At 42.7% G+C, this 14,087-nt stretch overlaps 1 protein-coding gene and 1 long non-coding RNA gene across 2 annotated transcripts in view; one reads left to right on the top strand and one right to left on the bottom strand.

The window, feature by feature from the left end:
* The first annotated feature begins 2,313 nt into the window (after positions 1-2,313).
* Positions 2,314-14,087, top strand: part of DAPK2 (death associated protein kinase 2) — a 57,244-nt gene continuing 45,470 nt past the window's right edge. Inside the window, exon 1 of the mRNA XM_019504393.1 lies at positions 2,314-2,408. Within this exon, the coding sequence (XP_019359938.1) occupies positions 2,332-2,408 (77 nt within the window). The 5' untranslated portion in view covers positions 2,314-2,331. The remainder of the gene's footprint in view (positions 2,409-14,087) is intronic.
* LOC109288700 overlaps positions 11,180-14,087 on the bottom strand; it is a 14,222-nt gene continuing 11,314 nt past the window's right edge. The window contains exons 2-3 of the long non-coding RNA XR_002095211.1: positions 12,433-12,435; positions 11,180-11,191 (exon numbers count right to left, since the gene is read on the bottom strand). This is a non-coding gene — a long non-coding RNA (uncharacterized LOC109288700). The remainder of the gene's footprint in view (positions 11,192-12,432; positions 12,436-14,087) is intronic.

Here is a 14,087-nt window from a genome sequence, read left to right as displayed (position 1 = left end):
CACCAGAATAAACTTTGTATGGATGTGTTCTGTGAACAGTGTCTGTGTTTGTTTCCTGTCTGGGGATGGTAACAATCAAACCATCTAGATAGAAAGGGAAAGGAATAAGGTATGTAAAACAGAGTTAACAGGAGTGGGCACACTTTTGGGCGATACTTAAAAAACAAAACAAAACAAAAAATTCATAAAGGCATCTAGGACACTTCCTAGCAATTCTAAGGTCAAGTTTTGGGTCTCTCTTCCCCTGTGAGTCCCTCAAATTGCCATTTTATTATGAAAGCTGCTTGGGTAGAAGAGTTTTAACAAGTAACATTTTAAAAAGCATTCAGTTCCTTTTTACAGAACCTCCTCTTCCAAAAATGTTACCATGTAAAATTAAAGCTTGGGAGCTCTGCATTGCAGGGTTTGGAGTGGGGGGGAGGGAAAGAGTTGAAGGGGGTGGGGCAGTGATTTAGCATCATGTCTAGGAGCCCCAAGCACATAGACCATGAACCAACGTGTGTGTTTTTAACACGTCTCTCATTGGAACAGCATCCTAGCATCTTCTAAGCTATTTTGTAACATAACTAATATCATGGTCCTACATGGTTCATTCTTTATTTCATCCTCCCAGAATCTTTGGAATCATATGTTATTTCTAACCATCAGGACATCTATAAGCTTTGAACCCAGCATGAGGGAGGAAAAAATAAGGGACCCATACCCCTTGCCTACTCAGCTACTTGAATCTTTGGTTTATAGACCTTTCAAAATCCTCTGTTCTATGCTTTGATAACATTCCTTTGGGCAAGACACCCTTCAAAGGCTATTACTGTTCTTTGTATATTTGGGAGCAGTTACTATGGAGCAGTGTAGGGCACTTCCTGATCCTAGAGCCCCCTAGACCAGGCATTGCCTGTGCAGATCTGCATTCCTGAAAGAAATCAGACCTGTCAGAAACAAACCTGGATGTGCCTCATGGCTGTGCAGAGCTATAAATACCCGAACATGAAATTGCCCAGTGCTATTATGTTTCCTGTTTGAAATGTTCCATGTTTGATGTAAGGTGATGGACTGAATCCCTTTCTTTATCTGCACAGCCATAAAATAAGCTCCACCACCTTACTGTAGCATTGGCCACTTCTGGTAAGAAAAAAGAGTTCTGTCTCATTCAGTTTTTGGCCTCTGCTGAGACTGCCAATTAGTGCTGCTGGTTCTGACAGGGATTTTTCTGTGATACTGATCCCTTAGGGTAGGGATCAGCAACATTTTTGGCCAGAGTGCCAAAAATACCCACACCTCCACCCATGCCTCATCTTGGCATGCCAAAGGCAGACTACAGGGGACCCATGAGGGGCCCAATACCAGTTGCTGGTGGTCGGTCCGTGTGTGCCTCTGGGCAGATGGCAAGGGAGGGGCTGGGGTTGCCGTTGCCCCAGGCCCCTTCCTGGCCATGCGACCTGAGGTGCTTGTGCAGCCACCACTACTATGAAGCCTAGCCAGGGCTCTGGTGCAGCTTTTTGCAGCCGTCTAGGCGCTGCCATAGCCAGCCCAGGCACTGGGAAGTGCAGCAGGGAGCGGGCAGTTTACAAACAGCTGCAGTGGGGTCCGGAGCCCCAGCACTGGCTCTGTGGTGGCAGCGACTGCACATGCACCTCAGAGTTGTGCTGCCCCCTTCCCAGCTGTGTATCCTGAGGTGTGCATGTAGCCACTGCTGACACAGAGCCTGAACAGACCCCAGTGCAGCTGTTTGCAGTCTTCCAGCTGCCTTCTACAACCGGCCCAGGCTCTGGGCAACTGCTGCCTGTCATGCAGCCTGGGCTGCTTGCAGCCTGCCAGCTACCTGCTGCTAGCAGCCTGGGCTCCACCTCCAGGGGCAGCTACCCAGAGCCTGGGTCGGCTGTGGCATGCTGGGGAAAATGGCCTCACGTGCCATGCTCTGGCATGCATGTTGGGGGTTGCTGACCCCTGCCTTAGGGTTTCTGATTTGCAAAACAAGCATATGCTTAACTTTATCTCGTGTAAGTCATAGCTTTATTTCCACACTTGAGGTAAAGGACTTTGACTTGAGACCAGAAACCCCATGCAGTCAAAGTTGAAGACACTCTGCTCCTCTCCGAATTTGGCCCTGGCTTCTGGACTGATGCCACCGACCTCATTTCACATAGTTAACAGACTAGCTATCAGTCCATGATAATACTGACCATTGATGAGCTGGAATATTCAAACTGATCATTGTGAAGTGTGAATGATGTTTTGTCTGCCGTGGTTGGTTATATGCTATTCTAAAACAGCAGGATGAGCCTGACTCCTGTGTATTTAATATTCCAGCTGTCTTATTTATGTGCATCAATGAGGAGACCAGGTATGGCTGTGTTCAAACAGCAGAAGGTAGAAGATCTATATGAAATTGGGGAAGAGCTGGGAAGGTAAGTGGATACTGATGACACCAACACACATCAGAGTCATACAGATAGAGAGATTTTCCAGTCAGTTGTATAGCTGTTTAATTATTTCACTGGTTTTCTGATTGGTAAGTGACCTGTTTGCAATATACCACAGCAAAAATGCCTTCTTCAGCACATTTTTCAGTTGTTTTAAAAAAGTCTCCCAGTATCGTTCTTACAGTAAAAAAAAAGGGATGCAGAAGTTCAATTTTCAGCTGCACTTTTAACACCTTCATACCAGTTTTAATCTTCAAAAGGATTTACAGATCTTAACAATCATTGAAGTTAATGGGCTGTCACCATACTTATAATTAAGCACACATTTAAGTACCCCTAGATCTGAACATTTTGGCTCAGTCCCATCTTTCATCTTTAAGCTAATTGGTTTCTAAGCATCTTAAAATCTTAAATATTGAATGGAACAAGCCATCTGGGTAGACCACAAGTTTCTAAAACATGGGTGCAGAGATTATAGTCCAACCTAGGGCCTTGTGCACTTCTGTCCGACAGAGACCAAGTGGCCATACCAGCCATTCTCTGTTTCCAAGGCAAGAGGATCAAGATTGCATGAAATATGAATTCCTTTATTGCAAGGTGGCTAATACCATTAATTTAGGTAAGTCCTGCTACCCTGTGATACAGCAGGTGCATCTCAGTTGAAACTATAGCCAGAGGGTGGGGTGCTACAAGAGCCTAATAAATGGGGTAAGAGAAATTAGAAACGGCATTTGCAGTTTCTGAAGGAATTTCCTGGAGGAGGCAACTAACAAAGATCTGATGGGAATTTGCAGGAATTACCTAAAGAAAGTTGAGAGAGCAGCAGAATGGGGATTGCTTGTATACTTTTCAGAACTGGGGAGTCAGGGTTAGAGAAAGCTGATGTTACAGAGGCTCTTCTGATGGAGTCTGAGGGGCTGACAATGGAAAAACTGAGGTGGAACCTCTGTAAATAGCTCAGTCATAACTTAGTTCTGTGCTGAGTAGGGTCATGCACTTCTACAACCCTGCACTAGGAATAGCAGAAAAAAGTTATGAACAATTTGGAGGCTACCTGGCTTAATGGTCCACTGTGGTGGTCACTGCCCTTGATAGGCAAATATTTAGAGGAAAAATCATTGACTGGAAAATCATAAACTGAAATTTATGTGGGTTAAAATCGTTGTTTGTATAAGGCAGTCCTTTGCTTATGTGGCACTATGATTATCAGCTAACTACATGCAATAACTTAGAGTTTGGATACCAAAATATGGCTTTTTTCGAGGAAGCTGCATCAGATCAGCTAGAAGAAAGAATTGATGTATGTGGTCAGGTTATTTCACTGTATAATAAAAAAATGTCATGTTCTGAACTTAGGAAATGCCTGCTACAAAAATATGTGAGTACATCTTTTATGTCTCAGTTCCAAGTGTGGTCAATGATTTCTATCAGTCAGCAAAGGAAGATGTTTTCTGTCAGATGTGAGATTTGCATCTGACGCTTAGTGAAGATTGCTGTAGGCAAAAAAATAATGTCCTCCAGAAGACTTTAAGGGTAGGCAAATTCTGAACCTCTGCATGTCTGCTACCAATTCAGACTCTGTAAGCAAACAATTTTAGCCTGTAAGCAATTAGAGCAGGAGAGCTCCAGGCTTGGGTGTCTTTTTAATTCTTGGAGTCAGGTTATATCCTTATGAACTGCAGTACATTTAATGTCATACTGACTTCCCATGCTAGCTTCATTTCCCCTTTCTGATATTGTGAGGAACTCAAGAAGCTTCTTTATTTCAGCTTTGCCTTAAAAGTCCAGTTTGACCTGGCTATCCTGTCTCCCTCTCTCTGCACAGTAATTACATTACAGGATCTCTAACAAGTGTTTACTTTTTTAGAAGTGAAATGTATTAAACATGTTCCAGCAACTTGAAAGATTTTTCCCCATCTCTAAGTATTTTTTAATCTGCAGGGGCTTCACATTATCTCACTCTATTTGCAGCAACTTTCATTGCTGCCAGATACATGTGGTTCAAAGATTTATTTACAGGGAAGATTTATTTAGAAAACCAATACACTTATACTTAATAATCTTCAGGCTTAGGATGTCTTTAGACCCCTAATTGTGGCTCCTTGACTCCATTATTCCTTCAGAGGAGGAATCTAATGTAGTTACACTTGCTTCAGTTCAGATGCAACCAGACTAGTCAGTAAATATCTAGGACTTTATCAGCAAAGCTGGCAGCTGTTTATTTGGAAACACTCGCATCCATTTGAAAAAGGAAGCAACTTTTGGTACCGTAGGTGCCCCCCAACAACCCTTAACTGTGCAGTAGCAAAGTGATTTAAATGAGCCCTTCCTGTAATTACCCTTAAGTCATCAGTCAGCATATTCGTTGCAATTGGTGATAACCTGCAACAAAAGACACTTGCATCCACAATGCCATCAGCTTGCATACCCATTTCTTCCAGCTATGCTTACAGACTCCACAGCAAGATTGCTTTGAATGCCATCACTGAACTGTTTGCAACACCAGTGGGGTGCTGCTTCTTTGTGTGCTGAGACTACAGTGTTAGGGGGAGCCTTTGAAGTGCTGGAGCTGTGAGAGCTTCTTGCAACCCAATTACATAGCAGAACAAGTAGTCACTCCAGTCCCTATTTGGAGAGCCTCCCCTTCCTTTTTCCTTAGTCTCTTGTACATCCCTTTGCACAGCACTGTTTCACCTTGCTGCTGAGTTTCTGTCACAGAGATACAAGCAAGTTCCTCTGAAGTTTTTCTCACCTCCTGTTTTTGGCAGTACAAAATAGGGTGCCACCTCCACCCAGCCACTGCCACTCCACAGGACTACACTGCGGTCACTGACATATGTGCCACAGCTGATGCTTACTGCTGGGGTTGGAGCCAGAAAGTGCAGGGGGATCAGGAGGGTGAGGCACCCCCCCACTTCACTCTGGTGCTGCCCTTGCCCTTAGGCAGTACCTAGGGCTCATCCTGCTTGCCCAGCCATCCCCATGCTGGTGATAAATAAGAGGAAGAACTTACTCTGTTGTAAATATATTAAGATGATGCTTGCAAGATGTTATCAGACTGGTTTTATGTCTGGAGTTCATGAGCAGATCTAGGATTTTGAGAAGTGGGGTTCAGGTGGTGTTGTGTATCATCACATATAATTCAACATGCAATTTTCTCCAGTTAGTAAATCTTCTGGTTTCTTTTTAATAAGTTAAGAGCCTAGTGCTGTATTATTCAATTTAAGATCAAAGAAAAAACAAATAACTTTATTGGAATGTGTACTAATTTGCTAGCATTTGTATTAAGTTTAGAAGCACAAGCTGGGCAAAAATAGTCCAAATAAATTGTTTTATTAGTCCTGTAGCCATTATAGTAAATATAGATCTCAGTCAGATTTGTAAAACAAAATCTAGCTTTCTTGAGCATCTTGACAGTGTATCCAAAACTTCACTGTCTGTCATTTCCACCCTGGGTTAATGTTCACCTGGGCTAATAGTACTACAACTGAGTTAAGGTTTTTAGAGAAAACAAAAAACACATTTCACCATATTTCTAGAAAGGCTTTTTAAATGCACTTTGAAAAAGAGACATTGGCCTGAAATCCTCACTTCTTAAAATCTTTGTTAAGGGGGAAGGAAGGGGGAGAGAGGGAAAGTATTTCAGATGTCCCTAACAGCATATTTCCTTTCATTAATTTGTTCATAGATTTCATAGATTTCATAGACATTAGGGCTGGAAGGGACCTTGTGAGATCATCGAGTCTAGCCTCCTGCCCCAGGGGCAGGAAGTCAGCTGGGGTCAGATCACCTCAGCAAGATAAGCATCCTAGCATTTCTTAAAGGTATCCAGAGTAGGTGCTTGCACCACTTCTGGGGGGATCTATTCCAGACTCTGGAGACTTGAACAATAAAGAAGTTTTTCTTTATGTCCAGTCTAAAATGGTCTTCCAGCAGTTTGTGACTGTTAGACCTTGTCTTCTCTTGGGGTACCGTGCTGAACAGACGTTCTCCCAGTTCCTGAAGCACACCCCTTATATACATATAGGCTGCTACCAAGTCACCCCTGAGTCTTTGCTCCTCCAGGCTGAAGAGTCTCATGCCTTTCATCCTCTCCTCATAAGGCCTGTTCTCCTGTCCTCTAATCATGTGTGTGGTTCTCCTCTGGACTCTTTCAAGCTTCTCCACATCCTTTCTCCCCGACCCTCCCCACTGCCATTGTGGGGCCAGGCCTGCTTCCCTCCCATGTCCACCTGGCCTATGTCCATCTGCCTCCCCTTCCTATGAATGACGTGGTGGGGTGTGGATGGAGCAGTGCCACCCAGCACCCCATGCCACCACTGCATCCAGGGAGCAGGGGGCGGGGGGTAAGGCCAGCAGAGCTGGCCTTGTCCCCCACTCTGTCCACACCACCGCCGCTGCCTCCTGGGAGCAGGGCAGGGGGGAGCAGTGTGAGGCCAGCTGCTCTGGCCTCGCCCCCCTGCTCCTTCCCCTCTGTCCCCGCCATCATGGCCGTGTCCAGGCCTGCTCTTCCCCTGTGCCGCAGTGGGTCTGGACCCATTCTCCTCCCCTCCATGCCATCACCATGGGTCCAACCCTGTTCCCCACCCCCATCACACTGCCACCGCCTCCACCTCCACCTCCACCTCCTTCGTGAAGCAGAGCTGGGGGGGGGAGGGGGGCGATGCCAGCACAGCTGGCCTTGGCCCTCCCCTTCCCCTCTGTCCCTGCTGTCATGGCAGTGTCCTGGTGCGGCACCACCACCACTTGCAATCCGAACGCTCTTGGAGCACTCTGATTGACTGCTGAGACAGTCAATCAGAGTACGAATAAAGCATTACAGACAGACAAACAGACTAAGGCTTTCATAATATTAGAATGATTGCCCTTACCCTGGCAGTCCTGCATCCTGTCAGGCAGAGTGATCCCCTTGGGCTGGTGGAAAACTGACACAAAGTAATCGTTGAAGAGATTAGTTTTTTCCTGGATGTCAGCTGCCCGATTTGGTTCAGCAAGGGTCCAATATTGCTCTTGTTTTTTTTTCTGGCTTCCCATATATTTGAAAAAGGACTTTTTATTGTCCCTGATTCCCATAGCCAGTTTGAGTTTGGTTTCAGACCTTGGCTTTTCTTGTCTGCTCCCTACAGGTGTGGGCCAGCGCTGCATAATCCTTCTTAGTGGTAGTTCCCGATTTCCATGCCTTATAAGCTTCTCTTTTCAGTTTCAGGAGGTCCATGAGTTCCCTATTGAGCCAAGGGGGTCTCCCAGCCCTTTTGCTACCTTTCCTACATGCCAGAATGGACTTCCCTTGGGCTTTTAGGATCATGTCCTTAAGGAGTGACCACTCATCATGGGCTCCCTCTCTGTCAGATCATGGTCTCTCAGGGCCTCAACAACCAACCTCCTGAGCTTGTGAAAGTTAGCTTTCCTAAAGTTGAGGAAGATCTGTGTTGCTCACTGATTTGCCAGCTTTGCAATGGATAGAGAAAGTGATCAACTTGTTATTCAAACTGTACATGTTTGTCTTGACATGTTTGTTTATAGCAGGGCTAATACATAGTCTGTATTCTTTTCTATAATTATGCATCTTTAAGAGCTGTTCTTTTTGTGAGTTTTACTTAGGGATGCAGTGCAAAGGCAGTTGTTTGCTCCTTGTTCTTTGCAGAGAGAAGTGTGTGTTTATCTTTTTGGTAGCCTGGGAGGAGGAGGGAAATGAGATTTAATGATCCTTAATGCTCACATATCTGAACAGCAAAGGAGTTTAGCATGAAAGAGTTTTCCAATTTTGGCCATCATTGACTGATTGAATGAACTGTTCTCCTTCCCCCAAAACCCCTCTCCCTCCAAAAAAAAAAATCCACTGTCTTCAGTAAATTGCTCTTCATCTTATATTTTATCCTCTTCAGATTTTCTAATGCAGGACTTCTTGTCTGTACCACACCTGTTGTGTGACCTGGGGAGCCTGGGGCTGAGCATGCCCTACCTAAGCCTGTTCCACACTTGTTTGCAGCACCCATTCTTGGGCTTGCCAGAGACTGAGGTCTTGGGAACAGAAACCAAGAAACAAGCCTAGAGCAGCCTCACTAGTGCACTTTTGACTCCCAGGTGAGTTGACAGACTCAGGTGGGTAAGGTTTGCTCAGCAACATGCTTGTCAGACCACACTGCTGAAGCAGTATAGACAAGTCCTTAGCATTCCACTTTGGTGCTTGTAAAATGGGGTTAATGACACTTCATATCTCCATCCCTTTTTCAGTCCTGTCTAACCAGAGGTGTAGTAGGGAAGCTCTGTGTCCTGGGCAGTGGCGATGTATTTCTGTGCAGTCTCCTTCTCCTCCTCCCTCTCCTCCCTAAAGAGAGAGCCCAGGGTTGCTGGCCTGGTCACCCACCTCTACTGTTTCTACCTGAAGAGTAAGACCTTCATGGCAAGGACTGTCTCTCACTGTGAATGTACAGTACTTAGCTCTGTGGGATCCTGATGTCCAAAAACTCCCACAATAAAAATGATTACTAAGAGGGAGGAAAAAGACAGACTTAAATGACTGCAAATAGCCAAATACCTCTAGAGTTACTGGTGTTTACTACTTTCCTGTGAAGGAAAAAGGCAATGTACTTTTAGCTTATCAGAGTAACAGAAGGCTGAGCAAAGATCATTTAGGGTGAGTAAGCAGTGATTTTTTTTCTTGCTCTTTTATAAAAACCAACATATTTAGCTTGATTTCTAAAGTTCCATTTGGGTTAAATATCTGAGACCAAAGTCTTCATCTTATTGTTGACCTGTACAGTCATTCCTTGATAAGGTATCTTGAAAAACCTGCAGCATTACAGCAGGTTTGGAGATTGTTTTTTTGCAAGGACTGATTTTGGCATACGCTACGGAGATAGATATGTGTGTATGTGTGTGTATAAGATCATGTGGTGCCCAGCTGGGATTTGTCACTTCGTTATAGCGTTGGCAACATTCTTTCAGGCTGCTTTTGAGTAATTGTACTTTTCTCTGTGCTTGAGTTTTTTCATAGAAAATTAAACATTATCATGAATTTTGGGTTTTTTTTTTAAGTATATAAAAAGTAAATGATTGCATTTCTGAAGTATTAGAATTATTTTCTTTTACTTTAAGAATTTGATTTGTTATATAGCCATATGGTGAGCAAACAAGATTCAGTTCAATGAAGCTGCAGAGTGCATCTGATCTTTTTCTAAGGAAGGATAAAACTGAATTGTGCTCTGAAAATACATTAAAATATTATAGGTTACTTTTTAGCCATGGTTGTTTCCATCCATACTCTGTGTAACTAGGGCAAGTACAAGTTGGATAATTTGTATTGGGATGAATGACCTGTTGCTCACTCAGAGGCCTGGATCTCTCAATCTACTGACTTCATCCTGAAAAACATTCCATTCATCTTCCATTCCCAGCAATTCCACGTTCCGTTCATCTTCCATTCCCAGCAATTTCAACAGGATTTATACTTAAAGAGGCTGGGTTATTGGGTTCTCAAATCCCATTAATTTATACATTGGCTTAATGCTATTTTGATGGAGTCTACCACTGACTGGCTAAACTGAAAAGGACATCAGCCTCCCTGTCTTATTGCAAGCATGAGATGTTGAAGTCTGGCATATAATTGGTATTTTAACAATATGGCTAGCAAATATTTACCTACAGCAGTGAAAACAAGAAGCAGAGATAACCAGAACTTTCTATCAAGGGGGAGGAACTCAGAAATCCATGATAAAAGGGTGTTGTGTTGTAGTGAAATGCGTATTATGCATAGACTCTCTAGCAAACAATGGTATGTAATTATAGCTAGGGAAATTGCTCTTAGTATGCAAAGTCATATCTTCAAGTAAGGGATTTTTTTCTCTGGCTACAGAAACCATTCAGAGCAGTACTTACTATTTGGAACACTGGTGCTTTCTGGACAGCTATCCAAGTCGCCTTATTTTACAGCATTTTCTATATTTTTCGTACAGCGCATGGTTGTTGAATCCCTCTTTAAAATGCAAATTACAGCCTGAACCATTGAGTCCCAGCTAGGGCCTTTTTAATATTTTGCTACAAAATCTAGAATTATGCTAGGCGTTTATGAAGAGAATGTGCAAATATAGATTGACTCTAGAGATGGAATATTTCTGACATCTAGTTTTTACCACTGTAAATGTGGTTATGACTATAGCAGACTGTCTTCACAATGTATACACTGTTTTGCTTCTTTGCATGCAGAATTTGTCTGTGGACTTTAAAACATTTTGACAGATTTCCCTGGTTAGTTTTCAGTGTTCTTTCAGCACCTTCCAAAATCTCTGCCTTGCTGCACAACAGAATAACAGAAAAACTGTGAAGAGTTTTAATGATTACCTTGTTGTAAAAACACTACAGGAAAGAATTGGCTCTTGCTTAATTAAAAGTCATACATTTCTCCAAATGAGATCCATATATCTCTGGCATTCAGCCTAACACTAGAGAAGAAACTAAAAAGACCCATGTAATCCACACTAGTCTCTTGAAAACAAAAATATGGTTTGAATCTAAGGATCACTATAGAATAAGCAGTGTTCAACAGAGCCCAAATTTCAATGTACTTGTAAAACATTCTTGTTGCCATTGAAAAGTATGTCTAATTTTAGCCTCTCCACCTCCCTCCCTATTAAGAATAGTCTTCATTTCAGAATGCAACTGTTAGAAACAGCTGTTAAGGAACTATAATATGTTAGCTGGGGTGTTCTTTAGCACAGTTTGAAATAATTAAATATTAGTTTTGAAAAATAGCAAAATAACACAGTAGCCTGTTGGATAGGCAGTGTTAAAAGTACCAAAGAAATTGTTAAAGTCTGTAGCAAATTAGGGTTTGTGAATACCTGGCTGATAACCAAGGATAATTCTAGTTTGGAAAACATCTATTGTTGATATCCCATATTAGACATTTAAGCAAAGGCAAGAGCTTGATGATTTCAAACTTTCCTGTTGCAAATTGTCACTCTGAAGACTGGAGAAGTTTATAATAGTTAAATAGGTAGACTGGTTTTGCTACCTGCAGGTAGGTGTTGCCTGTAGCTGCTGACCCTTTTTTGGAAGTGATCAGAAGTCTGTGTTTCTGGTGCAAAACATCATCTGTTCTTGCAAAAGAGTGGGAAGTAAGCTACCTTTTGTACCCATTAACTTTATAGGAATATTTTCTGAAATTGTTTACCATATTGTTGCACGAAACAGTATATATGAATGTATTTGCATCATGTACACTATGTATTTTTCCATGTATATGCCTTTTTAAGGGGTCTTAACTTAAATGAGATATTCTGGGCTATCTTTTTCTCTTCATAGTATTTTGTATGCCCACTGGTACCCTGCCACTGAGAGGGAGTCAACTTCCAAGGAGTCAAGATTGCCCCATGATTGGATGCTAATGTATTAAGTCAGGGCTTGTCAGCTCTTACTTAGTACTGAACCTGCCTGCTTTCCTCTTAGTACTGGTCTGGATGTCTTATTCTATGAGCCCAGAACAGCTGCACAAAGTGTAGCACTCAGCAGCCTCTCCCTCTGCACTGGAGTGGCTTTGTGTCCTGCTGCTGAAGTGGATTCTGATCAGCTGCTTGTAGCAGGAGTTTAGATGGAATTGGGAAGTTGCACTGAAAAATAAAGAAATCAGAAGCTTAAAAATATGCACACATTGGGCCTTGCAGATTTTTCTAAAAGCTTAAACTCTGGTCTGTCAGAACAAGGGATTCATGAAATAACATTTTATCCATTGTGTTATAGCAGTGATTCCCCACCCCATAGGTTTTCTGCTACTAGATTCATTACCTTTGTTTGGTAGATCCTGAAGAAAAACAATGTTTCACCTTTAAACTGAAGGGATAAAGAGATTATACTTGCCTACTACACAAATATCATGTATCTGCTAGTGTTGCTCAGTTGCATAATGCAGAGGGTCAGCCTGTCAGTCCAGCCATTACTTCTAAAAGTGGGTCAGTTTAAGTTCCATAGTGCTTCTGGTCTCTACTGGCTGCCATGTTAGTACTTTGTACACAGCCTAAGCACCCACTCAAATAAGTGAGGGATATTTTTTAATATACATATTATTATTTTTGTGTTTCAAATGATGTAAAATGCTTGTCATACTATCAGGGAGTGGACAGAATTGCTAGGCTGAAGTCATACTGCCACAGGCTCTGTTCTCAGAAGCTGATAAGGGCTATATCTGTTTGGTTATTACCTTTCGGAGAGATTCCCAAGAAATACCTAGCTGTAACTGGACGACTGTAGGTGATTCAGTAGCTGGCACAGTTCTGGGTCAGCACTAAGGCAGTGACCCAGTATGCTGTTTGGGGCATTGACTATACCAGTATTTTAACTGCTTCACTGGTAGCACTGCTCAGAAAAGTTAGAGGGATAGATCCTTATGCCTGGATTTAAATTGTATATAGGTAACTTGCATTCTGCCTATTGAAAATTCCTTCTACTTATTTATCTAGATTTGCTGCTTCTCTTTGAAGAGCAGTGTACTTCCACCCAGTGGTTACATTTTGATGATAGACAAAACAATCCTGTTTTGCAGGCAGTGCAATAGCTTTGCATGGATGCTAAAAGCTTTGATGAAAGATATCATGAATATGACCATTAGTATTATCATGCACTATGTACATTCAAGGATGTTCTGCAATTTCTAATAATTTATATTATACTTAAGTCTGAAACAAAGTATAAGTATGAGTTGTCAGTGGAAATGCCATGATGTACTTGGAATTTATTGGTAGATTGTGATGTAGTTTCAAATCTGCATAAAATAATGTATTCTGAAAAGAATAAATATGACTCATTTTATAGAAAAGGCATTCTAGGGTGTGGTGTTGTTGCCTAACATCACTTGAACTTGTCTGGCTGGAAGTATTCTGATTTGCCTTAGGCTTATAATGTTTCTGAAATGAGGCTTATGTGCTTGTAAGTTTTTTTTACTTATCCTACCTCAGAGGGCTGCTGTTGCTCAGTGTTTGTGAGGTACTATGATATGCTTGGGTGGGAGGCTCAGCCATATGGCTGTGCATTTCTGTTTTTATAAGCTGTTATCAGTGGTGTAAGGAGTGTATCGAGTGCTTGGGGTGGGGCAGTCAGTGTATGGCAACTACGGTAGACAGGGGGATGGGGAAGGAGGAGCACAGAGGCAAGGGTGAGGAGAAGGGAAGTCTTACCTGCCTGGGCTGCCACTGCCACTGCTCCATCTCAGTTCTCCCATGAGCTCACTGTGGCTGCAACCCCAGACTTCATACAGTGACCTAGGAAAATCCTTTCATGAATGTGGTTTGTGAACTTTCATAATTTCTTTTACAATAACTTCTACTTCCTAGAGACAAATTATGCAAAGACACAACTGTCTTTCTGTTGGGGAAAACATGCTGTTCAGTGCAACCAGCAGAATTGTCTAAGAACATAAAGGCTAAATACAGACAGTCAAAAAGTTGGAGGCTGAATCAGTTCAATTTTCACAGGTTAGTCTAAACTGCATAGATTGAACTAATAAGCAAGGGAACAGACATTCACTTTTGACTCTGGAAAGACAGCCGCGTGCCTGCAGTGGCCCAGGCCAGAAGCCAGAGATGAGGGGTGGGGAGGGGGGGACACTATAGCGACCTCCAATTTCAGCTGCAGCAGACAGCTTGGGCCAAGGCTTGCCTGCCCGCCCTGCAA

This window comes from Gavialis gangeticus, unplaced genomic scaffold (assembly GCF_001723915.1).
Source record: "Gavialis gangeticus isolate Ggan-Ray unplaced genomic scaffold, GavGan_comp1, whole genome shotgun sequence".
Lineage (NCBI taxonomy): Eukaryota > Metazoa > Chordata > Crocodylia > Gavialidae > Gavialis > Gavialis gangeticus.
The sequence above is the reverse complement of the archived record's forward strand: the minus strand, read 5'-3'. Positions and strand labels throughout refer to the sequence as shown.